This window comes from Amblyraja radiata, chromosome 3 (genome assembly GCF_010909765.2).
Source record: "Amblyraja radiata isolate CabotCenter1 chromosome 3, sAmbRad1.1.pri, whole genome shotgun sequence".
In the NCBI taxonomy this organism is placed as follows: Eukaryota; Metazoa; Chordata; class Chondrichthyes; order Rajiformes; family Rajidae; genus Amblyraja; species Amblyraja radiata.
The window spans coordinates 111,889,760-111,915,126 of NC_045958.1; the positions used below are offsets into that span (position 1 = coordinate 111,889,760).

Consider the following 25,367-nt stretch of genomic DNA (forward strand, 5'->3'; position numbering starts at 1 on the left):
AGAAGGGTTTCGGCCCGAAACGTTGCCTATTTCCTTCGCTCCATAGATGCTGCCTCACCCGCTGAGTTTCTCCAGCATTTTTGTCTATCACTGATCATTTCTGCTATATATCAAGTAAAACATCTAAATATTACACAATTAAGTTTATGGACAACTTTACTAAAAAAAACTATTTAAAATTGTGACATTAAAATTAAAACATTTTTAGTAAATGTTTATGTTTACATTTTTAAATTATATCATGCTCTTTAACTCCAAGAAAAATCTTTACACCTGAATTGCTGGAACAACAATCTTACAATTGCTCCAAATTAAGTATTAAAAACTATGCAAATTGTGCCATACACACACACTTTCTATTCACCAATATATTGTTGATTAAATTCAGGCCAGAGAGATGAAAACCAGAGAGTCTAACATGCCATGTTCCATCATTTTTCAATAAGCAAAACACATCAATTCTCATGAATTAAAAAAAAAATGTTAAAACATTACGGTTTTGTTCTTACTAACTGAAAGCCTAAATCATAATTTGTACTGTAGATTATCTGCAAATATTGGATTATAGTTACCCTAAACATTGTTCATCATTAACATTTCATATATAAGACAATTCTTTTTATCTCTGTGGTAAAGTTTTTGATCCTAATCTTTACACTTAATTTCACAGTGATGCTAGTTTGTTTATTGTGACAGTCTGAAATTCATGACTAACAAGCTTGGGCAACCAGGTGGCGCAGCGGTAGAGAGCCTTACAGTGCCAGAGGCCCGGGTTCAATCCCGAGTACGGGTGCTGTCTGTACGGAGTTTGTACGCTCTCCCGTGACCTGCGTGGGTTTTCCCCGGGAGCTCCGGTTTCTTCTCACACTCTAAAGACGTACACCATTGTAGGTTAATTGACTTGGTACAACTGGAAGGTCGACAAAAATGCTGGAGAAACTCAGCGAAGGTAGACATAAATGACGGAGAAACAACTGAAAATTGTCCATAGTTTTTGTAGAATAGTGTTAATGTGCGGGGATCGCTGGTCGGCGCGGACTCGGTGGGCCACAGGGCTCGTGTCCATGATGTATCTCTAAATTTAACTAAACTAAACAGCAACAGCGCAGTACAATAATCAAGACAATTTAAATCCAAAAGTGCAAAATTACATTTGGAAATGTATCCTGTTTTGGTAACAAAGCAATATATTGGTGGTCACAAGCTAAATCTTAAATACAAACTAATTTTTGCGGTTTACATCTACATTTAATAAATGAAACACGGACTGTTCAAAGATAATGAAAGAAGCTACTGTTGGTTAAGACGATATATTTACCTTTTTGTTTCTGAGGTAGGCTTTCTTGGCTGAAATGCGACTACGTCTAGCCTCAAGCTGACGCACCTTCTGCTGCAGTTTCACCAGCTCCACTTTCTGTGGGAGCACTGACGAAGCCGTGTCTGTTGATTTCATGGCTTCCATGCTTTCGTAGGTGTCATAGTAGACAACTTCTTCTCGTTTCTCTGTTAAAGAAAACAAATACCACAGATCAAACCATTAAAACAATTTACTTTTTCCAACCTGTGATGAGACTACTTGAACATTGAAGGAAAATTAACAGGTACTATTTTTCTCTTATTCAAAATGACCACAGTGCTCAAAAAATCCACGCGATCACAGGGAGAACATGTAAACTCCATACATTTGCATTTAGACTCAGTGAGCTGTTTCATTGCATTATTGTACTTATGTATGACAATAATTTTACTGATCTGAATGCAAAACAAAAATCTCACTGTACTTTGGTACATGTAATAATACATGAACTATAGAATAAAGGAAACATTGCATCTCAATGGCTTCCAACCGGTATGATTATTTTGCTTCAACTGACCAAAACTGGATTACATTGATTTATCAACGCACCTGTAATGAGCCTCTTAATGCTTTCAAGTTGTGCTGTTATCAATAGTTCCTCACATTTCAGGATCTCGAACTGCACCTCATACAACTGAAGCTGTATATCGTAATAGTCAGCCTCTAGCCGATCCAGCCATGCAATGGCATCGGTGCTATTCTGAAGGCTCTGCATCTGTAATAAAACATAAATAGTAATCAGGCAGGAAGTATAAATTGTAGGTACACAAAATTGCTGGGGAAACTCAGCGGGTGCAGCAGCATCTATGGAGCGAAGGAAATAGGCGACGTTTCGGGCCGAAACCTTCTTCAGACTGGACTTCAGACTTCTTCAGTATAAATTGTACTTTTTTTTAAGACACAATGTTTGGAAACCTACAGTGGGATGAGGGACACAAATGTCTGCCCACGATTTTGGCCGCACAGTGGCGTAGCTGGTGGAGCTATGGCTTCACAGTGCCAGAGACCTGGGTTTAATTCTGACCTCAGGTGCTGTCCGTGTGGAGTTTTCATGTTCTCTCTGTGACTACATGGGTTTCCTCCGGGTGCTCCGGCTTCCTCCAACATCCCAAAGAAGTATGGATTTGTACGTTAAATGGCCTCTGTAAATTGCCCCTAGAGTGCAATTTTGTTTGGATGAGAAAACGGGATGACATAGAACTGGTGTGAACGAATGATCGATGGTCAGCGTGGACTTGATGGGCCAAAGGGTCCATTTCCGTGCTGTATCTTTCAATCATTTATTCAGTCATTTGTAACTGTGATGCATCACAGTTAATCATCTCTACTAGTCAATTAAAAATAAAACAAATAAGACTATGAGAGTCCAAATGGACCCTTCTATGTCCAAGGACAGAATTCTGATTGTTAAAAAATAAACAAAAATAACCAACTGAATCAAAGGGGCAAATACCCTTAATAGCATTAACGCACAGAGGGATCTCGGGGTTTAGGTCCATAGCTCCCTGAAAGTGGCAACACAAGTAGATAGAGTGGTAAAAAAGGCATATGGTGTGCTTTCAATGGTCGGGACATTGAGTACAAGAGTGAGGAAAACATGATGCAGCTTTACAGTACTTGCGCGTACAGTTCTAGTTGTCCCATTATAGGAAGAACGTGGAAGCTTTGGAAAGGGTACGGAATGCTGCCTGGATGAGAGGGTATGAGCTATAGAAAGAAGTTGGACAAACAGATTATTTTCTCTGGAGCTTTGGAGGCCGAGAGGGGACGTGGTAGAAATATATAAAATTATGGGAGGCATAGATAGGGTAGACAGTCAGAACATTTTGCCAGGGCAGAAATGTCAAAGAGGAAAGTGCACAGCTTCAAGATGAGAGGGGCATAGTTTAAAGATGTTTGGATTAAGTTTTTTATTTTACACAGAAGGTGGTGGGTGCCTGGAATGTGCTGCCTAGGACAGTGGTGGAGGCAGATACTATGGTGGTGTTTAAGAGGCTTTTGGATAGGCACATGGATATGCAGAGAATGGAGTGGCGTGTATCATGTGATGAGATTAGTTTAACTTGGCACAGACATTATAGGCCAAAGGACCGGTTCCTGCTCTGTAATTTTCTATGTTTTATGGTCTATGTTCTTAATTTAAACCATTACCAACATGTTGAGAATGAGTAAGTATTGAACATGTCAATTACATGTGTTAACAATCATGGTTGAATATAACAATGTACATTCAAGTAAAATTACTTCCACGTCAAATTTAAAACTGAGAGTTTTAAACGTTGTTTTTCCCTCTATTAATCAGAGATTGGTATGTTTCCTTACTGATCAGATATTGGTATGTTTCCTCACTGATCAGATAAAGTTGATTTAAATCAACAAAGAATAATGCTTCTCACCAAGATCACATCTTTGCTTTCATGCCCGATTCATGCCGTGTCTTTTATATTACACACTTCATACCACTTGGCATTTTAAGTGTAACAGAATTCCAAATTTGAAATGACAAAATGATGGTTCTACAGTTTATAATTGCAGCATACTTTTCTACAGATCCCAAGAAAATATCTCCCCCCCCTCCCACTCCCACTCCCCCCCGCATACATTTCATTTGCAATATGCATTTACTTTTATCTTCTTCACTGTTATTATGGTACAAACATACTTCATCCTTAAGTGTCCGCTTTTTCTGCTCCAAACAAATCTCTTTGGCTCGCATAAGCTGCAGGGTTTCCTTTGCGACCGCATATTGAAGCTTTTCCATTCTGCCCACTGCTATGGCCCAGGCTGCTTTCCCGCATTTCTTCTGGTCAGCACGCATCCGATCATATACAGCTAAAAGAAAATCAATAGCATTTAGATTTTCAAAGAACTCGGGCTCATTTTGGCTAACCTAGTTAACAAATGTTTGAACTTCCCAACCCTGGCATGCAATTACTTCTTAAATCATTCCCTCTTTGTCTCTACCACCTTAGCTGTGAGTCTACTTTTCGTACACATTGCAATTTGCGATTTTAGCTTATGATTTGCTTTTCCATTGCTGCAAGAACAATATATTTGAACTTTTGTTCTGAATGTAGGAAGACATCCCTTACCTTGGTGCTTTGTTCTGCACTATTTAGTCTGTCGAATTCTTTATGTAAACTTCTCTATGTGTACTTCCACAGTATTCTCTGCCACAGAAGGTAGTTGAGGCCAGTTCATTGGCTATATTTAAGAGGGAGTTAGATGTGGCCCTTGTGGTTAAAGGTATCAGGGGATATGGAGAGAAGGCAGGTACAGGATATTGAGTTGGATGATCAGCCATGATCATATTGAATGGCGGTGCAGGCTCGAAGGGCCGAATGGCCTACTCCTGCACCTATTTTCTATGTTTCTATGTTTCCGTTATATCAATTCATAGACAAATGGCAGTGTAGTGGTTAAGCTTCTAAACTAACAGTACTGAGAAATTATGACTGGATTAGACATCTTTATTCAAATAAAACATTCAGCGTGCCTATCTGCCAGTTCAGGTGAATATGAAAAAATCTCAAATTTTACTTGAGCATGATCAATCCAGTTCTAGTCACTCAAAGAATACAGAAAAGGACGCACTATATTGTCAAGGTGGATGCAAATTTCTCTGCATAACTAAAACTTCAAAGCATTAAAAAACGATACTGGGAATTTGGGTGTTTTTTGAGACCATCATAGTTATACATTGCTTTTTTCAATTATTGGAGGAAATAATTGTTCTGAAAAACTAATTTTTATTCTCCTTCAAATCCATTGTATTAAAATAATTCATTGCTGTAATGCTGCAGCCATGCCTTTCTCTGGAAGACCAGCTTGCACTTAGCTTTACATCAGGCCATAATCTCTTTTTAAAGGCAGAGATAGATAGATTCTTGATTTGTACAGGTGTCAAAGGTTATGGGGAGAAGGCAAGAGAAGGGGGTTAGGAGGGAGAGATAGATCAGCCATGATTGAGTGGCAGAGTAAACTTGATGGGCTAATTCTGCTCCTGTCGTTTTTCAGTTTTCACGATTGTGAAGGTGCTCACTCTGTGCTGGACCCAGAGAACAGTGACATATTTCCAAACTAGAATGGTGACTTGGAGGAGATCTTCAGATGGTGGTGTTTGCATACATCAGCTACACTTGATAGCAGAAGTCACGGATTTTGCAGCAGCTTTGAGCAGCTATGCTGGTGCATTTTAAAGATAGTAATAGCTGCATTCACAGTGCTGGAGGAAATGGATGTGATGTGATTGAAGTAGACTGTTTTGTCCTAATATTTATTCAGGGGAGCTGCACGATTGGCAGCCCCGCCAACAGTCTGTCTGTTTTATTTTATTTTTTTTAATTTTAGTGTGTGTTAAAAGTCTGTGTAAATGTTCTCTGGTTTGTTTTATGTGGGGGGAGGGGGAGAGGATCTGGGGAAACTTTTTTTCAGTTTCTTACTTTTCCGGAGATGCAATTTTTTTCCGGATAGCATCTCCGGTCACTCTGCGGCCCACCATCGATGGAGCTGGAGGCCTCCTCGGACTGACTTTGGGCCCTACTGCGGGGCGTGGACTTAACATCGGAGTCGATCCCTGGCCTGGGATCGCTCCGACCGCGTCCTGCGGACTTTACATCGGGTACTCTCAGTCTCGGGAGTGGCTAGACGGGAGCTCCAACGACACAGGGGCTCGACCAGCCCCGACGCGGGGTTCGATCGCCGGCGCGGGGAGCTGACATTCCCCTGATGCAGGAGCTGATCGCCCCGATGCGGAGGGCCAAAACGCCGCCGGCTACGGGAGTCAAGATCGTCCCGTCAATGCAGGGTTCGAGGCCCCCGTCCGTGGGAGGGGAAAGAAGGGAAGAGATTTGTTTTTGCCTTCCATCACAGTGAGGAATGTGGAGGAGTCACTGTGGTGGATGTTTATGTTAAAATGTATTTTGTGTGTTCCGTTGTATTTTATTTGTATGACTGACTTGGCAAATTAAATTCCTCATATGTTGCAAAACATTCTTGGCTAATAAAGTATTATTGTGGTTGTGATTCCTACATTTTACATGACATTTGTCTTAGCTGGGAATAGACCAGCACTCAGTTGTAAAAACTGAATCTGCAACATCTGCACAAGCCGGGTGCTTATCCCAGAGTTCCACTGAGAAACCATCTCCTGAAATCTACACCAGATATGGCGCTATGAAACCTAAAAAATTGAAAATAACTTTTTACTGTAACGCAATCTATTCCCTTCTTCATCTACTAAACTTCTGAACTCTGAAGTGCAAACTCCTAGTTCTCTCAGCTTATTTTTGTAACCAAGATGCTTCAAACTGTATCCTTTTCAAAATCTAACTAACATTCATCACATGCTTAAAAAAAGCTGGACATAGTATTCTATCTAAAGGTTGACCAAATGTTTGTACAAGGATAAAGCGGAGTTATCCACCTTATGATCAACGGTGCTATAAATGCACCTCACAGCCCTGTTACGTCTTCCTAACACAACACTGTGTTCCTTTGTACACCAAAATACACAACTTTTGTTTTCAATTTTCACCTAAACTTATACCTTTTGCTGAAGGATATATAATCATTCATAAAACATTTTAAGCACTATCTGTCAGTGGAAGGGTCAATCTCCAAAGTGTTTCCAGAGCACCTGAAGCTCTATAGTGTTGTCAATAGTTCTAATCTTTGTCAAATATTCATAGCAGCCACAAATTGGGATATCATTTAGGAAAATAATATTAACCAATAGTGTTAACACTTTGGTATATCACTACAGGCAGGTTGCTGAACAAACACAATGCCACTAACAATCATCTTTCCCCTTTGCCAATCCAACCAATTCTACAGTTAACTCAATATATTACCATTAATATAAAATACTAAAATATTCACTATAGATATTAAGCAGCCCCTAGTCTGGACAACATGTGCATTAAACAGTAATACAGGTGCACAACCTTTTATCCGAAGATCCAAATAACGAAAACCTCCGAATAGCGGCCATTTTTTCGGTCCTTGAAGAAAGGTCCTTGAAAACGTTCACCGAGGGCGGCCCGCAGAGGTGACAGCGGAACCTCCGGTCGGTCCTCGAAGAAAGGGGAACTAAATCCCCATTCATAAAAGAGAAGATGAGGGTATATTGCGCGGGACGGTTAATAATTGACAATATGCTGCTGCCTGCCCGCTGAGTTAAAAAGTTCCCACGGTAGACAGTGTTTCGTGAGTCTTGCGTGGGAACTTTTTAACTCAGCGGGGCAGGCAGCAGCAGATTGTCGCTCGCTTCAGTATCACCCCACCTACACCCCTCTGCTTCCCGGCCATGTGTGTGACCCCTTCCCTCCCCTCTCCTCTCCAGCTCCCCGCCCATTGCACCGGCGCGGGGGCTTTGCACTGTCTTCACGTCGGGGATTGCAGCAGGTTGTCCCAGTCACCGGAGACTTCAGGACCAATTGGACACCGACCACCAGGCCCACCGCAAGCACGGAGATCCCAGAGACCCACAGCCAACAGCAGCCCAGCCCCACTCCAACTACAGATGAACCTGGGTTGCGGATGACGGGGCGCAGCTCGGGGCGTCGTAGGGGCCCATCGGGGAGCGGCCACTCAAAGCCACGCCGGGAGATGTAGGGCCCTGCCCCGGTCTTGATGTTGGAGCCCCTGGCGGGCTCTAGCAAGTCCACGGCAATTTACAGCCGCGCCGGGCGTTGTAAGGCCCCGCTCCAGGTCACTCTCAACCCCGTAATTCGGGCGGGAGAAGTCGCCGCTGCCGGTGCCCCGCAAAGCAGTCTCCCACCGGAGACCCGCGAGCTCCCGGTGTCACCATCCACCGGAGTCGGGTCGCAGCAGCTCGCCCCCGCAGCTCTCCACGCTCCGAAGCTGGCTAGCTCCACGGAGGTAGGTCCGTAGGTCCACAGCTCCCACCGCCGCCCACCGACCCCCAGGCACGGAGATCCCAGAGACCCACAGCAACTCCAGCCCAGCCCCGCTCCAACTCCAGAGGAACACGTAGGGGCAGAAGCTGATGGTGTGCAAGGTACGTCTTGTTCTTGGGGTGGCGGATGAGGGGGCGCAGCTCGGGCTGTGGGCAAACTGCCACTTGTCGCCGTAGCGGCCAAAGATCATAGAGGAGCTCCTCTATGATCTTTGGTAGCGGCCCATCGGGGAGCGGATTCCTCTGGAGTTGGAGGGGGAGGGGGGTATTGTGCTGTTTGATCGCCCCCTGCTATCCCAGGGACAGGGAGCCACAGCGGCTTTTTAGACTGGTGGGCAATCACTTCCAAAGTTCTGCCCACACAGTCAGTACACTTCTCCTACACTGCATTTCATACAAACATTTATTCTGCAAGAAAAAACGACATTGAAGACTCAAACTCGCGATCGAGTAACTGCCAGGATCAAGGCGCAAACTCGCGACCTTGCGGATATGAGCCGAGCACTCTACCACTGAGCCAGACATTAAAATCTACGCTAAAAAAATTCCATTCCGAAGACCGACAAATTCTGAATTACGAAAAGTGTCTGGTCCCAAGGCTTTCGGATAAAAGGTTGTGCACCTGTAGCAAGAAGCAAGTGAAGAGCTCAGTGACTGCATAACTAAATATCAAATCTGATCCTGCCACCTACAATTGGAAATAATGGTGGATAGCTAAACAGATAATGGAGGAAGAGTTCCACAAGAAAATCCCCATTCACAATATTGGTAGAGCCCAGCATGTGACTGCTAAGGATGAGACCGAAGCACTTAATGTATAGATGATACCTCCCAGCTATCACGAGAAGACATTGTGATCAGAGAGCAATTTCAGAATATTTCAATGATAGCAAAAATCATCTGAGAGCAGACAATATCCCAGCTAAATCTACTAGACTGCATTTCAGAAAACATCAAGCCTCTTTGTTTCAATACAGTTACAATAATGTCATCTGCTTAGGTTTGTCCCATTCACAAAAAGAACAGAAAATCCAATCTGGCTAATTTGAATCACTTCAGACTACTCATAATCATAACAAGATAGAAAATGTCATCAATAGTCCTGTCAAGCAGCAATTACTGTGCTCATCAATGCACAGTCTGTCTTTCACCAGGATCCACAAACATAGTTTTCAAACATAGACCAAAATTACTGAGAAATGTAACAAAAAGTTTAACATTGAAACATAGAAAATAGGCATAGGGATAGGCCATTTGGCCCTTTGAGTCAGCACCGCCATTCAATATGATCATGGTTGATCATCCAAAATCAGTACCCCATTCCTGCTTTTTCCCCATATCCCTTCATTCCGTTAGCCCCAAGAGCTATATCTAACTCTTTCTTTGAAACATCCAGTGAATTGGCCTCCACTGAACTGGCCTCCTTCTGTGGCAGAGAATTCCACAGATTCAAAACTCTCTGGCTGAAAACGGTTTTCCTCATCTCAGTCCTAAATGGCCTGCCCCTTATGCTTGTAACTGTGACCTCTGGTTCTGGATTCCCCCCAACATGGGGACCATTTTTTATGCAGGGCCCTGTTCAACTGCAGTAGGACCTCCTTGCTCCTAAACTCAAATCCTCTCGCAATGAACATTAAGACCCATAATCACTAAAGTTAATGGGTATTGAGGGGAATAATCTCCACTGATTGATATTATTCCTAGCTGTAAAGAAGGTGATTGTGGGTGTTGAAGGTTTATCTTCTTGGACTCAATTGTCTCAGGAATCAAGGCAACATTGTAAGCCTAACCGTAATCAGCTGCTTCATCGATGAGTTGTTTAAGATCGGAGAGAGGAGGAGAACTTCTTCAAAGTAGGCATACATGAGGAGATTTCGCAGTAGAGTAGACTGAAATGTAAAATGTCTGAAGAAGGGTCGCGACCCGAAACGTCGCCCATTCCTTTGTTCCATAGATGCTGCCTCACCCGCTGAGTTTCTCCAGCATTTTTGTCTACCTTCTACTTCATCGATGACCTTTTTTTCCATCAGATCAAGAGAGCTAGTTCATTGTTAGAGCATAGAACATGCCCTTCAGCCCACAATATTTGTGCCAAACAGGATGTCGTCCAACTCTTACTGTGCTCATCAATGCACAGTCTGTCTTTCACCAGGATCCACAAGCATAGTTTTCAAACATAGTTCACTGTTCGAGCACAGAACAGTCATTGATGAAGCAGCTGATAAGATGGAAAACTGAAATTCAAGAAGGCAACGTGCTATCTGATCAAGGGGATTTAAAAAGAGCAATAAAAGCTTTCCTAACTAGCAAGTCCCACAGAAAATAAGTAAAAGCTTCTGGTCTAAAAAGATAATGACTACCGAGTTTCCTTCATCCATGTTCAAAAAGGAATTACCTTAGGATGACCCAAATCACCTATTTGATCTAGACATGCATGTGCTGTTAATTAATGTTGTCACAGTTTCGCAATGTACACACTAAAGAGAATTTACAGAAGCCAATTAACCTACAAACCTGCAAGTCTTTGGAATATGGGAGGAAACTGGAGCACCTGGAGAAAACCTATGCAGTCACAGGGAGAACACACAAACTCCATATAGACAACACCCGTAGTTCAGGATCAAGCCCGGGGCTCTGGTGCTGTAAGGCAGCAACTCTACCACTGTGCCGCCCTACTTGTATTGCCATTTTCAGGGAGTTATGGACTTGGATCCCAAGATCTCTCTGTGCGTCAATGCTGTTAAGGGTCTTGCCATTGATTGTATATTTTTTTCTTCCTTTTGACCTCGCAAAGTGCAACACCTCACCATTGCTCGGATAAAACAAGACTACGGAGTTAGTGGTGGACTTTAGGAGGAGAGGAACATCCTTGTCTCCATCAATGGTGTGGATATGCAGTTTACCAAGGAGTACAAATACCTTGGTGTTTACCTGGACAGTAAACGGGACTGGTCCAGGAACGCCGAGGCCCTGTGCAAGAAGGGACAGAGGTGGCTGTACTTTTTGAGAAGGCTCTGCTCCGTCAACATCTGCAGTAAGATGCTGCAGATGTTCTACCAATCCGAGGTGGCAAGTGCTATCTTCTTCGCTGTCGAGTGCTGGGGCAGCAGGGCGAAGTCTGCGGACGCCAACAGGATTAATAAGCTCATCAGGAAGGCTGACTACGTCCTGGTGGCTGACTCCCCTCAGTCCCCCCCCCCGTTTGTGATGTGTATATATATGACTGGAACATAAATGTCGATGGGTTGGTGAGTACGTTTGCTGACCACACCAAAATTGGAGGAGTTGCAAACAGCGAGGAAGGCTGTCAGAAGATACAGCGGGATATAGATCAGCTGCCCCATCTACGCTTGTCCCACCTGCCTGCATTTGGCCCGTATCCCTCCTTATCTTTCCTATCTATGCACCTGTCCAAATCTATCTATACATAACTAAAACTCGAATCATGTGCTCTTCCGGTTTGCGTGGTTTGTGCAAAAACGGTACGCGATAGCACTACGATTTTTTGCCAGCTTACTCAGCTTTCTCCTGTGCTGCAAGTTTCGTTCCGATAGATGGAAAATTGTAAAAGTTATTAAGGTTTAAAAATCGTAAAAACAACGCATGCTCACATTGCAGTTAGTCGCCACCACCCAGATTGGTCTCTTCTCTTGTCAGGCAGGAAGGGGCTTCGCCGGGACGGCGATGCTCCTTCCTGGCAACATCGCCGCACTGATTGGCCGTGACTGCTGTCAATCGGCTGGAGATCGCCATGGTGAAGGAGTGGCGCCACCGCCCAGTACCTGGTGGGGAGTGTGGTGCCGCGGGCCGAGCCCGGGGACTGGGCTTGGGCTGGAACCAAGGACGAGCCTGGGTCCAGGGTCAGGGACCAGCCCGGAGACGAAGTCGGGGCCTGGACTAGAGCCCAGGCGGCAGCCGAACTGAGGGTTGGTGTCATGCCAAGCCCGGGGCCTGGGTCAAGGTGTACCAGCGCCTCGGGGGCCGCCGCCATCCTGCTCTGCGGGCAGCTCTGGCGTGGCCGCCTGCCACCCTCACCATGCCCCCGGCACAGCAAGCCCTGCTCCGTCGAGGCCCAGGTCCGCAAGTGCTTCGGCCGCCTACAGCCAGGGCTGGGTCGAGTATGAGAACCAGGCCGAGTTTCTGGCCCTGACCTTGCTCTACAACCTGGGTAGGTACTGGGGCAGGGAAAGGGAGTGAGGGGAGGAGGTTGATGGAAATGGGGGGGAGGGAGATTTGGGCAGTGAGCAGCTCCGAGCACCCCTGTCTACCCGCTGGCAAGGGACACCGCGGGTCCCAGGACAGGCAGCACTCCAGCTGCTCCTGCCCGCGGGCGCGGAGAGGGTGCAGAGGAGGTTTATCAGAATGCTGCCTGAATTTGATTGTCTCTGGAACCCCTCTGGAGGTTGAGGAGAGACTTGATAGAAGTATATAACATTATGAGAGGCATAGATGGGGTTGACAGATTGAAATTTTATTATGTCTGAGAAAAGAAAATAATGGGGCATATTCTACCACTGCTTTGAAATTGCTTGTATGTCCATTAGCTGGACTTTGGCACCAACAGTTTTCCAGTAGGAATCAGTTCCCAGCACTCCAGTACGATGGTCTCAGCACAAACAGCCAGTTGAACTAAAAAAAACATTTTGACAACTGAGCCGCCCAACACCTATCACACTTCCCAGAATCTCAAATGTTAAATCTGTTAATGTGATGGGAAATTTAAAAAGTTAAAAAATTATGAACATACTTAAAAAACAACTCTGAATTTTAACAATTTTCTATGAAATGATTGAAAGCGTACATACACACTAAAGAAACATTTTAAGATCAATAAAATTAATAAAACAGTAAAATGTTATCTTTCTCCTGGGAGCCAATTTCTCTCCTTCATTTGAATGGGGACTGGTGTGCTTGCGCTAGTTTAACTCTGTGCAGGGACAGCGACAGATTTCCCAGCCTGAGTAGATTGTGGTGCCACTGCATCAGCAGAGGGGCAACCAGCAGTGGAAAACACAACTGGCAACTTAAATCGAGAGTGGTGCTCCAACATGGGATTTGCATGCGTTCCATTAGAAAGGGCAAATAGATTTGACCCAATAAAATTACAGACAAAACAGACAAGCATTTTGGTTTGGCTAGCAAGGCAACTATGCAGACACTATAAATATATTAGAAAGTTCAAACCAAGCTTGAGCTGAAGAGACTAGTCTTTTATTTCCAAAAAGTAAGCATGGTTGATGTGAGAGAAAATGGATAGTGTGATATTGTTGATACTTCAGAAGCACTGCAGTAGGTTAAAACTTAACTTCCAAATACCTGTCGTGTATGAAGGTAGACAAATCTCCAGGGCCTGATCAGATATATCAGAGGACATTGCGGGAAACTAGAGAGGAAATTGAGGGAGCCCTGGTTGAAATTTACGAGTCGTCCTTCAATACAGAAGAGGTGCCGGAAGACTGGAGTGTGGCAAATGTTGTGCCTCTTTTCAAGAAGGGCTGCAGGGAAAATGCTGGGAACCATAGGACGGTGAGCTTAACATCTGTAGTTGGAAAGTTACTGGAGAGAATTCTGAGGGATGGGTTATGCAGTCATTTGTATGGCCAAAGGCTGATTAGGGATAGACAGCATGGTTGTGTTTGTGGGAGGTCGTGTCTCACAAAATCTGATTTATTTTTTTGAAGACGTGGCCAAAAGCGTCGATGAGGGCAGAGCTGTAGATGTTGTGTACTTGGATTTCAGTCGGGCATTCAGCATGGTTCCACTTGGTGGGCTGCTCTGGAAGATTAGATCGCATGGGAACCAAGGAGAAATAGCAGAATGGATAGCAAATTGGCTCCATGGAAGGAAGCAGAGGGTGATGGTGGAAGGTTACTTCTTGGACTGGAGACCTGTGACTAGTGGTGTGCCTCAGGGCTCGGTTCTGGGCCCGTTACTGTTTGTCATCTACATCAATGATTTGGATAAGGATATACAGGGCAAGATTAGCAAGTTTGCTGATGATACAAAAGTGAGTGGTTTTGCAGATCGTGAAGATGGTTGTGAAAGATTGCAGCAGGATCTGGATCGATTGGCCAGGTGGGCATGGAATGGTTGATGGAATTTAATACAGAGAAGTGTCGGTGTTGCACTTTGGGACATTGAACAACGGCAGGACCTACACAGTAAATGGTAGGCCTCTGGGTTGTGTTGTCGAGCAGAGAGATCTAGGAGTGTAGGTGCATCGTTCCTTGAAGGTCAAGTCGCAGGTAGATAAGGTGGTCAAAAAGGCTTTTGGCACTTTGGCCTTCATCAGTCACAGTATTGAGTATAGAAGTGTCAAGATTGAAAGAGTTCAGAAAAGATTTACGAGGATGTTGCCAGGATTAGAGGGTGTGAGCTATAGGGAGAGGCTGAGTAGGCTGGGTCTCTATTCCATGGAGCGCAGGAGGATGAGGGGATATCTTATAGAGATGTACCACATCATGAGAGGAATAGATCGGGTAGATGCACAGAGTCTCTTGCCCAAAGTAGGGGAATCGAGGACCAAAGGACATAGGTTCAAGGTGAAGGGGAAAAAACTTAATAGGAACCCATGGGGTAACTTTTTCCTAAAGGGTGCTGGGTGTATGGAACAAGCTGCCACAAGAGGTAGTTGAGGCTGGGACTATCCCATCATTTAAAAAACAGTTAGACAGGCACATGGATAGGACAGGTTTGGAGGGATATGGACCAAGCGCAGGCAAGTGGGACTAGTGTAGCTGGGACATTGTTGGCTGGTGCGGGCAAGTTGGGCTTGTTTCCACACTGTATCACTCTGTCCTGTGACCTGTCTGGCAAATATGTATTTATATCCTGCATTGGCTATAGGAAACTATGGGATAGTGAACACTTACATTTTTACCTTAATCAGCACAGATTTAAACAAGGAAAAAACTTTTTCCCCACTGAAAATTAATGACTAATATGACACCAAACCTATATTTAAAAATCCTTGTATGCATCCACATATCTAATATCAACTGCCGGAAATTTGTTGTTATTATTCAACTTTAGTTTAGTTTATTATTACTGTCACGTGAACCAAGGTAGAGAAAACAGCTTTTTTGTTGTGTATCCAGTCAGTGAAAAGACTATATATGATTACAATCAAGCAGTCCACAGTGTACAGTTTCAGGTTAAAGGAAATCTTTAAAAGGGACGCTTCAAATTCCTAACTACATTTAATGGACAAGGCCTATGATTAGTTAATAGTGAATTCAGGTTAACCACCTTTGTGAGCTTTGGCTGTGATCTCAAAGTACTTCACTGTCAAATCCTGTATAGACAGCACAGCTCTTTGGGCTTTTCTTTGCCAATCCGAATCTTCTTTCTTCAAACTTTCAATTCTGCGTGGACCAAGATAATCATTCTCCAGTGAGATCTGTACAATAAAACAAATACATTTCTATTTTAAAAGACAAATAGATATTTGTGGCAAGAAAGGATTTCAGTAGAGGAGGAGCTTCAAAAAGCATTCTGGTAAACCTGAACGTTTGCATTTATATTTCTAAACCTTACAGTTGAAGGACAGATGTATGTTAATAATCCTCCTACTGATCTCGTCACAAACTATCATCAGTTAAAAGGTGCAAGCCTTTTCAGGTTAAAAAAAAAATATGTACAGAAAATCTAAAACTGTAGTGGTAAATGGTTTAAGAAATAAAGAAGTGTAAGAACATCACACATTATATATATTACACGATATAACAGAAGTATTTAAATTCCAACGCAAGATTTATACAATGCTTACATAGGAAAGGTAAAATGAGTGAGAAAACATTCAAATTCTAATCAGAAGATTGCTGGGGGTGGGAGATTACAACCTTCACATGGTCCACCCTGTTTCGACTAATGCAATCAACGTGACGTGCACAAACAAATAGATCAAATAGAACAAGTTGACCTCCAACTTTAGGCTGTGTACGCCATATGCAAGAAGATTACTGGCTAGAGATCCAACCTGACTTTAATTGATCCAAATACTGCCAATTCTTATTCAAACTGCAAGATAGTGAAGGTAAGAAGTAGGTTTCTCCAACATGGAAAAAATGAATGACAAGCACTTTGGGTTTCAATTATTTTGCCTCCTAGCCATTTTGAGGAATAATAATGAAAAATAACAAAGAAAAGGGTATTGATGATAGGGGAATGAGAGAGATAAAAACAAGGATATTTAGGATTACACACACATAATGATATACTTATAGAGTAATTTAGTATTACAGCATGGATCCAACCGGCCAACATGTCCCATCTACACTAATCCCACCTACCTGCATTTGGCCCATATCCCTCTAAACCTATCCTTTCCATGTTCCTGTCCAAATGTGTACATATACACATATAAATAAAGAGCGAGAGCAAAACAGAACATATTTTCCTTAAAAAATTAAGCTCTCTTGCAAAACAATAGGCCAAAGGTAAAAAGATAGATGAAGAAAGACTTACAACCAATCTACTTCATCCTGTCATAGAAGTAACCTAAAATTACCATCACAATCTAATCTTAGAACCAATCTAGTTCCTGAACAATTCAAGTGGTTGGCTTGAACTCATAAGACCACTGCAATTATTAATCACTCTGTGCCAAGAACCACTTACTACGCCTATCCCAATCCTTCCTTGTAAAAAAAGGAGAAAGGCAATAATGGGAATCGGTAAGTAAGAGATGAAACCAGCTAAGGCAAGTGTTCAAAAGGGAACTGCAGATGCTGGAATATCGAAGGTACACAAAATTGCTGGAGGAACTCAGCGGGTGCAGCAGCATCTATGGAGCGAAGGAAATAGGCGACGTTTCGGGCCGAAACCCTTCTTCAGACTGATAGGGGGTGGGGAAAGAAAGAAGGACAAAGGGAGGAGGAGGAGGAGCCCGAGGGCGGGCGGATGGGAGGAGACAGCTAGAGGGTGAAGGAAGGGGAGGGGGGGGAGGGGACAGCACGGGCTAGCCAAATTGGGAGAATTCAATGTTGATGCCAAGGGGACGCAAGGACCCCAGACGGAATATGAGGTGCTGTTCCTCCAATTTCCGCTGTTGCTCACTCTGGCAATGGAGGAGACCCAGGACAGAGAGGTCGGATTGGGAATGGGAGGGGGAGTTGAAGTGCTGAGCCACCGGGAGGTCAGGTAGGTTATTGCGGACTGAGCGGAGGTGTTCGGCGAAACGGTCGCCCAACCTACGCTTGGTCTCACCGATGTAAATCAGCTGACATCTAGAGCAGCGGATGCAGTAGATGAGGTTGGAGGAGATACAGGTGAACCTTTGTCGCACCTGGAACGACTGCTTGGGACCTTGAATGGAGTCGAGGGGGGAGGTGAAGGGACAGGTGTTGCATTTCTTGCGGTTGCAACGGAAAGTGCCCGGGGAGGGGGTGGTGCGGGAGGGAAGTGAAGAATTGACGAGGGAGTTGCGGAGGGAGCGGTCTTTGCGGAAGGCAGACATGGGGGGAGATGGGAAGATGTGGCGAGTGGTGGGGTCACGTTGGAGGTGGCGGAAATGGCGGAGGATTATGTGTTGTATTTGCCGGCTGGTGGGGTGAAAGGTGAGGACCAGAGGGACTCTGCCCTTGTTGCGTGTGCGGGGATGGGGAGAGAGAGCAGTGTTACGGGGTATGGATGAGACCCTGGTGTGAGCCTCATCTATGGTGGCGGAGGGGAATCCCCGTTCCCTGAAGAACGAGGACAAGTGTATTGGTAGAGGGTGGATGAAGCCAGGAGAGGGAGGGGGACAGAAATGGATGATTGGGGGTTGGAGGGCTTTCAGACTGAAGAAGAGTCTTGACACGAAACGTCACCCATTCCTTCTCTCCAGAGATGCTGCCCGTCCCACTGAGTTACTCCTGCATTTTGTGTCCTTCAAATGACGTCACGCGCTCCAGACGGCTGTGTGGGCGCATGAAATCGCGTGCGACCTTCACGGCTACGAGGTCGCGTAATTAGCGTGCCAAGGACACGCAAGTGGGACATGGGCTTAAAGGAACCTAATTTCCATTCTCCTTTATAAATGCGAACGAGGGGATGGCGTTAAAGGTGCAGGAAACCACAATAGAAACAACGCTACTTATCTGAAAAGGTGCAATGAATTGGCTTCATGGTGGGAAGCATAAGGTGAGGGTGGAACGCTGTTTGTCAGATTGGAGCCCATTGTTGTTTGTCATCTATATCAAATATTTGGATGAGAATGGGCAAGGCATGATTTTGTAAGTTTAGAGATGACACTGAAACACGTGGTATCGTAGACAGTGAAGATGGTTAACAAGAATTACAACAGAATCTTGATCAGCTGAGCAAGTGGGCTAGCTGACGTGGAAGTGCTAATAAAGTTTAGACATGGCTAATAAAATTTAATTCAGATAAGTATCATGTTTGTTGCATTTTGGGACAAGACCAAGACCTTGACAGTGAAGGTTGGGGGCCAGATTTCAATGTGACAGTTCCATATAAACTGAAAAAATGATGAATGAAATGACAGAAGATGACCAGTGAACGATGCTGCAAAGATAATTAAATGTGACACAGAACCAGTTCATTACTGTTAGAGGCAAAATGTCTCTTTCAAAATCAGCTACGAGCAAACAAAAAGTGAAATGAAAAATCAAAATTTGAGAAAAAGTATTTAAAAATAGAAAGAACTACTGCAAATCAAGTTGAGAGGGAGAGATACAGAGAACAGCTAGTGGCAAAACATCCAGTGGATATAAAAAGAAAGTATGAAAAGGAACAAGACTTTAAAAAAAAATACGCGTTAGAACATAGTACAGCACAGGAACGTCAGCTGACAATGTCTGTGCCGAATATGGTGCCAAGACCAACCCTTGTCTGCCTATAATCTACATCCATTCCCTCCCTATCCATGTACCTACCCAAAAGTCTCTTAAATGCTACTGTCCTATCTGTCTCCACCACCATCCCTGGCAGCGAGTTCCAGACACATTCACCACCCTCTCTAAAAAAAAACATGCCCCACACATCTCCTTTAAGATTTGCCCTCTAATATTTCATATTTCCATCCTGGGAAAATGCTTCTTTCTGACTGTCTACCCATTCTATGCCTCTCATAATTTTATATACTTCTATCTGAAATCCCTGGAAGGTAGGAAAAACTGTTCTTAAATACTGACAATGGTGATTTTGTACAAGAATAAAGAATGGCAGATACAATGTATAACACCTTTGAATTAATATCTATACTATTACCAAAACTCTCATCTTGACCACTTCCAGTCTGCGTTGTAATTAAATTTGGGCAAAAACGCTACCCCATATCGCTAGGATTTCCCCCCCTACCTTACTCACCGTTCTCCTCTGCTCCAAGACACCAGGTTTTGTGCCGATCGGTGAAATATGAGAAAAGTTTCGAAGGTTTACAAAATCGTGAGATCAGCAGATTGGTCTTCTCGCCTGTCAGTCACCATGAAGGTAACGCCCCTTCCGGCACACGCTGGAGAATAAAGTCCCGGAGGCGGGGCTGAGTAAATAAGCCGTGTTGATTGAGTCGGCAAGAGTGGATTTGGGAAAGCCGATGTGTGGAGTCGGGAAAGCCACTGTGTGGAGTCGGGTAAGCCGCTGTGTGGAGTCGGGTAAGCCGCTGTGTGGAGTCGGGTAAGCCGCTGTGTGGAGTCGGGTAAGCCGCTGGGTGGAGTCGGGAAAGCCGCTGGGTGGAGTCGGGAAAGCCGTTGGGTGGAGTCGGGAAAGCCGCTGGGTGGAGTCGGCAAAGCCGCTGGGTGGAGTCGGGAAAGCCGCTGGGTGGAGTCGGGAAAGCCGCTGTGTAGGGGTCGGGAGGTGCTGTGTGGTGCCACGGCTGCCGAGTGGAGTCCCACCCCCTCACACCCACCCTTCCACCCTCCTCCCCACACACACCCCATCCCCCCCACACACCCCCTTTACCCCTCCCCCATTCCCCCACACCACTCCTTCCCCCCACATCAGCCCCTCCTCCGACATTACCCACCCCCCCACCACCCCTCCCATCCCCTCCCTCCCACACCAGCCTTCCCCCATCATCCCCTCCCCCCACACCACCTCCTCCCCCCACACCCACCCCCACACTCACCCCCTCCCCCACACACCACCGGAAATTGGAGGAGCAGCAACTCGTATTCCGCTTGGGCAGTCTGCATCCCGGTGGCCTGAACATTGACTTCTCCAATTTCCGGTAGCCCTTGCTATCTCCTCCCCTTCTCAGCTCTTCCTCAGCCCTCTGGCTCCTCCTTTTCCTTTCTTCTCCACCCCCCCCACCCCCTCCACCCACCCTGCATTAGTCTGAAGAAAGGTTTCGGCCCGAAACGTTGCCTATTTCCTTCGCTCCATAGATGCTGCCGCACCCGCTGAGTTTCTCCAGCAATTTTGTCTACCTTCGATTTTCCAGCATCTGCAATTCTTTATTGAACAAAGCTCTAGATTTAGCTATGTTTCAAAATGAAATTGGTGAGAATGTTTCATATTTCTATCAATTTGAGACTTCTCTCAATTGTCAGAAAGCTGGAAATGTCACACCTAGATTTAGGAAAATTGCAAAGAGACCAGGGTAGTACAAAATATTGACAGGAACCAAGGCCAGTCAGCAATTATCATCTCAAAGTCAGCAATTCTAATCTCACCTTGCTAAGGATTATAATTAAAGAGAGTGTGACATAACACATTGACATTTTCAGTTGATCAGGAAGAACAAGACAGGGTGGGTCTTGCTTGTTAAACCACAATACATATTTTTAAATAAATAGATATGTCATTTTATTCATCTTTGTGCACCATTGGGATTGAGGAAGGATGTTCTGGATCTGGAGAGTGTCCCGATGAGGTTATGATAATGATCCCAGGAATGAGTGGGTTACCATATGATGAGTGTTTGACGGCACTGGACCTCTACTCGCTGTTTAGAACGATGAGGGGGACCTTCGGCCCTTCAAGCAACACCGCAATTCAATGTGATCATGGCTGATCATCCACAATCAGTGCCCCGTTCCTGCCTTCTCCCCATATCCCCTGACTCCACTATCTTCAACAGTCCTATCTAGCTCTCTCTTGAAAGTATCCAGTGAACCGGCCTCCACCGCCCTCTGAGTCATAGAAACATAGAAACATAGAAATTAGGTGCAGGAGTAGGCCATTCGGCCCTTCGAGCCTGCACCGCCATTCAATATGATCATGGCTGATCATCCAACTCAGTATCCTGTACCTGCCTTCTCTCCATACCCTCTGATCCCCTTAGCCACAAGGGCCACATCTAACTCCCTCTTAAATATAGCCAATGAACTGGCCTCGACTACCCTCTGTGGCAGAGAGTTCCAGAGATTCACCACTCTCTGTGTGAAAAAAAGTTCTTCTCATCTCGGTTTTAAAGGATTTCCCCCTTATCCTTAAGATGTGACCCCTTGTCCTGGACTTCCCCAACATCGGGAGCAATCTTCCTGCATCTAGCCTGTCCAACCCCTTAAGAATTTTGTAAGTTTCTATAAGATCCCCTCTCAATCTCCTAAATTCTAGAGAGTATAAACCAAGTCTATCCAGTCTTTCTTCATAAGACAGTCCTGACATCCCAGGAATCAGTCTGGTGAACCTTCTCTGCACTCCCTCTATGGCAATAATGTCCTTCCTCAGATTTGGAGACCAAAACTGTACGCAATACTCCAGGTGTGGTCTCACCAAGACCCTGTACAACTGCAGTAGAACCTCCCTGCTCCTATACTCAAATCCTTTTGATATGAAAGCTAACATACCATTCGCTTTCTTCACTGCCTGCTGCACCTGCATGCCCACTTTCAATGACTGGTGTACCATGACACCCAGGTCTCGCTGCATCTCCCCTTTTCCTAGTCGGCCACCATTTAGATAATAGTCTGCTTTCCTGTTTTTGCCACCAAAATGGATAACCTCACATTTATCCACATTATACTGCATCTGCCAAACATTTGCCCACTCACCCAGCCTATCCAAGTCACCTTGCAGTCTCCTAGCATCCTCCTCACAGCTAACACTGCCCCCCAGCTTAGTGTCATCCGCAAACTTGGAGATATTGCCTTCAATTCCCTCATCCAGATCATTAATATATATTGTAAATAGCTGGGGTCCCAGCACTGAGCCTTGCGGTACCCCACTAGTCACTGCCTGCCATTGTGAAAAGGACCCGTTTACTCCTTTTTTATATAGAATTCCACATTCCATTGACGGCACAGTCAATGAGTTATTCAGTGTTGAGAGTCTTCACTTTTTAAGACAAATTCATACAAGCATAGTAATTACAAGGTTAATTGGCTTGGTAAATGTAAAAATTGTCCCTAGTGGGTGTAGGATAGTGTTAACATGTCGGGATCGTTGGTCGGCGCTGACCCGGTGGGCCGAAGGGCCTGTTTCCGCGCTGTATCTCTGAACTAAAAACTAAACTAAACGAAAATATGTAATATACAAATAGTTATTGGTGAGTCCATTCTTTGAGCACAATTCAACACATTCAATATAAATATAATCTGCAATTATAATTGTTTGAAATCATTCATACATAAACTATTAACATACTCCAGCCAGGGTTGAACCCGTAACTTATTGTAAATTGGTTATTGCATGTGACCCAATCATAGTAGAATAGCATCACTAACCCCACCTTACTGTATGATTCATACTAACACCCACTTCCTACATTGGTCAGTCTTGGAAGCGGTAACGATAAACTAACAACTAACGACCTGCTGTACCGCTATAATATGGGTACTGATTAAAGATGATCTTGAACTCCAGATTGTGCAGTTTGCTTATTTACATGGTGTCATTAAGCTTGGAGTAACCCACTGCGTCCGTTTACCGGGTTTTATTTCTGTCTAACAGTTTTTTTTCTTGCTTCACTATGGCTCATTCATGGAGAAAGCCTGCACAGCTTATCTTCGATTCTGACATCGGTGAAAGATGGAGACTCTTTGAAATTGATTACGAACACTACATCAATATCGTCCACTGAAATGAACCAGACGCTGTCAAGGCTTCCCTCTTACTCAACCTGGCGGGACCCGAAGCCATGATGAGAGCTCGGAAGTTTGAATACGCACCAGCTGTCCATGACGACAACGATCAGGTAGTTGTGCCTGCCGAGTCTATGCGTAACCCTAATATTTTACTGCGTAAATTCCGTGAACTATGTGACCTACCATCGAACCGCATTTTAGAACGAACCAAATTCTTTGTGAGACACCAGCTTTCTGATGAGCCAGTAGAGAGATTTATTTGTGATTTAAAATACATGGCTCAAAGGTGCCGATTCCAAACCATGACGAATGAACTGATGGGACAAAATGGTATCTGGGATGGCTGATCAGAAGCTCAGGACTGAGTTACTGCGGAATGCTGATTTAACCCTTGAGCAAGCAATACATGCCTGTCAAATGTCTGAGTTTGTTGCTCCATTAAGCGAACAGCTTGACTCTGAGAAGAAGACCATAAACCTGATGGGTTTCAACAGACTACAAACACCGACCGATAACAGAAGATTTATGACTGAGCCCTCTCAACCGGCTAATCGGGGATTCGCCAATGAGCCCCCTCGGAGATGCCCCCATTGTAACTACTTCCACAACAAGGAGCGAGCTGCTTGTCCGGCTTACGGAAAGTCTTGCAATTACTGCAAAAAGATGAACCATTTCGCTGTCGTTTGCAGGGCCCGTGGGAAAAGACCCACCAGTTCAGCGTCTAATCTGCACCTGTTGCAACAAAACCAAACAATTCCTGCTTCTCAAGACCAGCTCGACTGCCCCCGAGGATGATCCAATTAACTCATATGAAGAGTCAACTGTGCATTCACTCCTTCACACAGCTGATAAGATTCTCGATCCTTCTGTTCTGATGACAATTAATAACAAACCTGTGAAGGCCAAGCTAGACACGGGTGCCAGAGTGAATGTAATGTATGTGCACATCTACAACAAGATAAGAAATAATGAGGCCTTGACTAGAGACTAGTCCACTTTACATGCTTACGGGGGGGGAAGTTTTGTATCCCCTGGGAAGAACCACTTTCAAATGTGTGCTGAAAAACACTACAAGTAATCTGACCTTCTATGTTTTGAATTTGGACTCGGTGACTCTACTGGGCATCCATGCGTGCCAAGACTTAGGGCTGGTTTCCTACATACTACATATGACAAATAAAACTGAACTGAACTGAGTATTGTGTGCAGTTTTGGTCCCCTAATTTAAGGAAGGACATTCTTGCTATTGAGGGTGTGCAGCGTAGGTTCACAAGGTTAATTCCTTTAAGCGGGACTGTCATATGCTGAGAGAATAGAGCGGCTGGGCTTGTGTACTCTGGAATTTGGCAGGATGATAGGGGATCTTATTGAAACATATAAGATTATTAAGGGTTTGGACATGCTAGAGCGGGGCCACAGTTTAAGAATAAGGGGTAAGGCATTTAGAACGGAAATGAGAAAACACTTTTTCACACAGAGTTGTGAGTCTGTGGAATTCTCTGCCTCAGAGGGCAGTGGAGGCCGGTTCTCTGGATACTTTCAAGAGAGAGCTTGATAGGGCTCTTAAAGATAGCGGAGTCAGGGGCTATGGAGAGAAGGCAGGAACGGGGTATCGATTGTGGATGATCAGCCATGATCACATTGAATGGCGGTACTGGCTCAAAGGGCCGAATGGCCTACTGCACCTATTGTCTTTTGTCTAATCAATTTTGACTCCAAAAAGTAAAAAGTTTCCTTAAACATCGACCTTTTAAATTCCAATGTTTATTTGCCCAGAAATTTTGGCTTCAAAAATACCACAGCTTTGATCTCTTCAAAGCAAGAAAACATGTTCATACTTCAGCAAAGGTCATGAGCAGAGTCTTTTAAAGCAAACATTATTTCAAGAAGTAGAGCAAAGGCACCTATGACAAAAGTGCTATCGTATGTAAGTGCTCTTGCAATATATGTGGTATAATAGATGCCACACAATGATTACCCAATTTTTAAAGAATAAACTTACTAAAGATTAAGTCTAGACACAAGCTACACAAGCTACAGCTCATATGTAAAGAACGCTGCAGGGTTTAACCAAAAAATATGAAGACGGTCAGGAAGCTACTGTTATCATTAATTATCACCT

General features: G+C 44.5%; 1 protein-coding gene across 2 annotated transcripts in view; it reads right to left on the reverse strand.

The window, feature by feature from the left end:
- Window positions 1–25,367, reverse strand: part of jmy (junction mediating and regulatory protein, p53 cofactor) — a 128,698-nt gene that overhangs the window by 16,898 nt on the left and 86,433 nt on the right. For both annotated transcript variants that reach the window (XM_033018597.1, XM_033018596.1), the window contains 4 exons: window positions 15,525–15,675; window positions 4,020–4,189; window positions 1,907–2,072; window positions 1,319–1,503 (listed from right to left, as the gene is read on the reverse strand). In XM_033018597.1, the coding sequence (XP_032874488.1) occupies window positions 1,319–1,503; window positions 1,907–2,072; window positions 4,020–4,189; window positions 15,525–15,675 (672 nt within the window). The remainder of the gene's footprint in view (window positions 1–1,318; window positions 1,504–1,906; window positions 2,073–4,019; window positions 4,190–15,524; window positions 15,676–25,367) is intronic.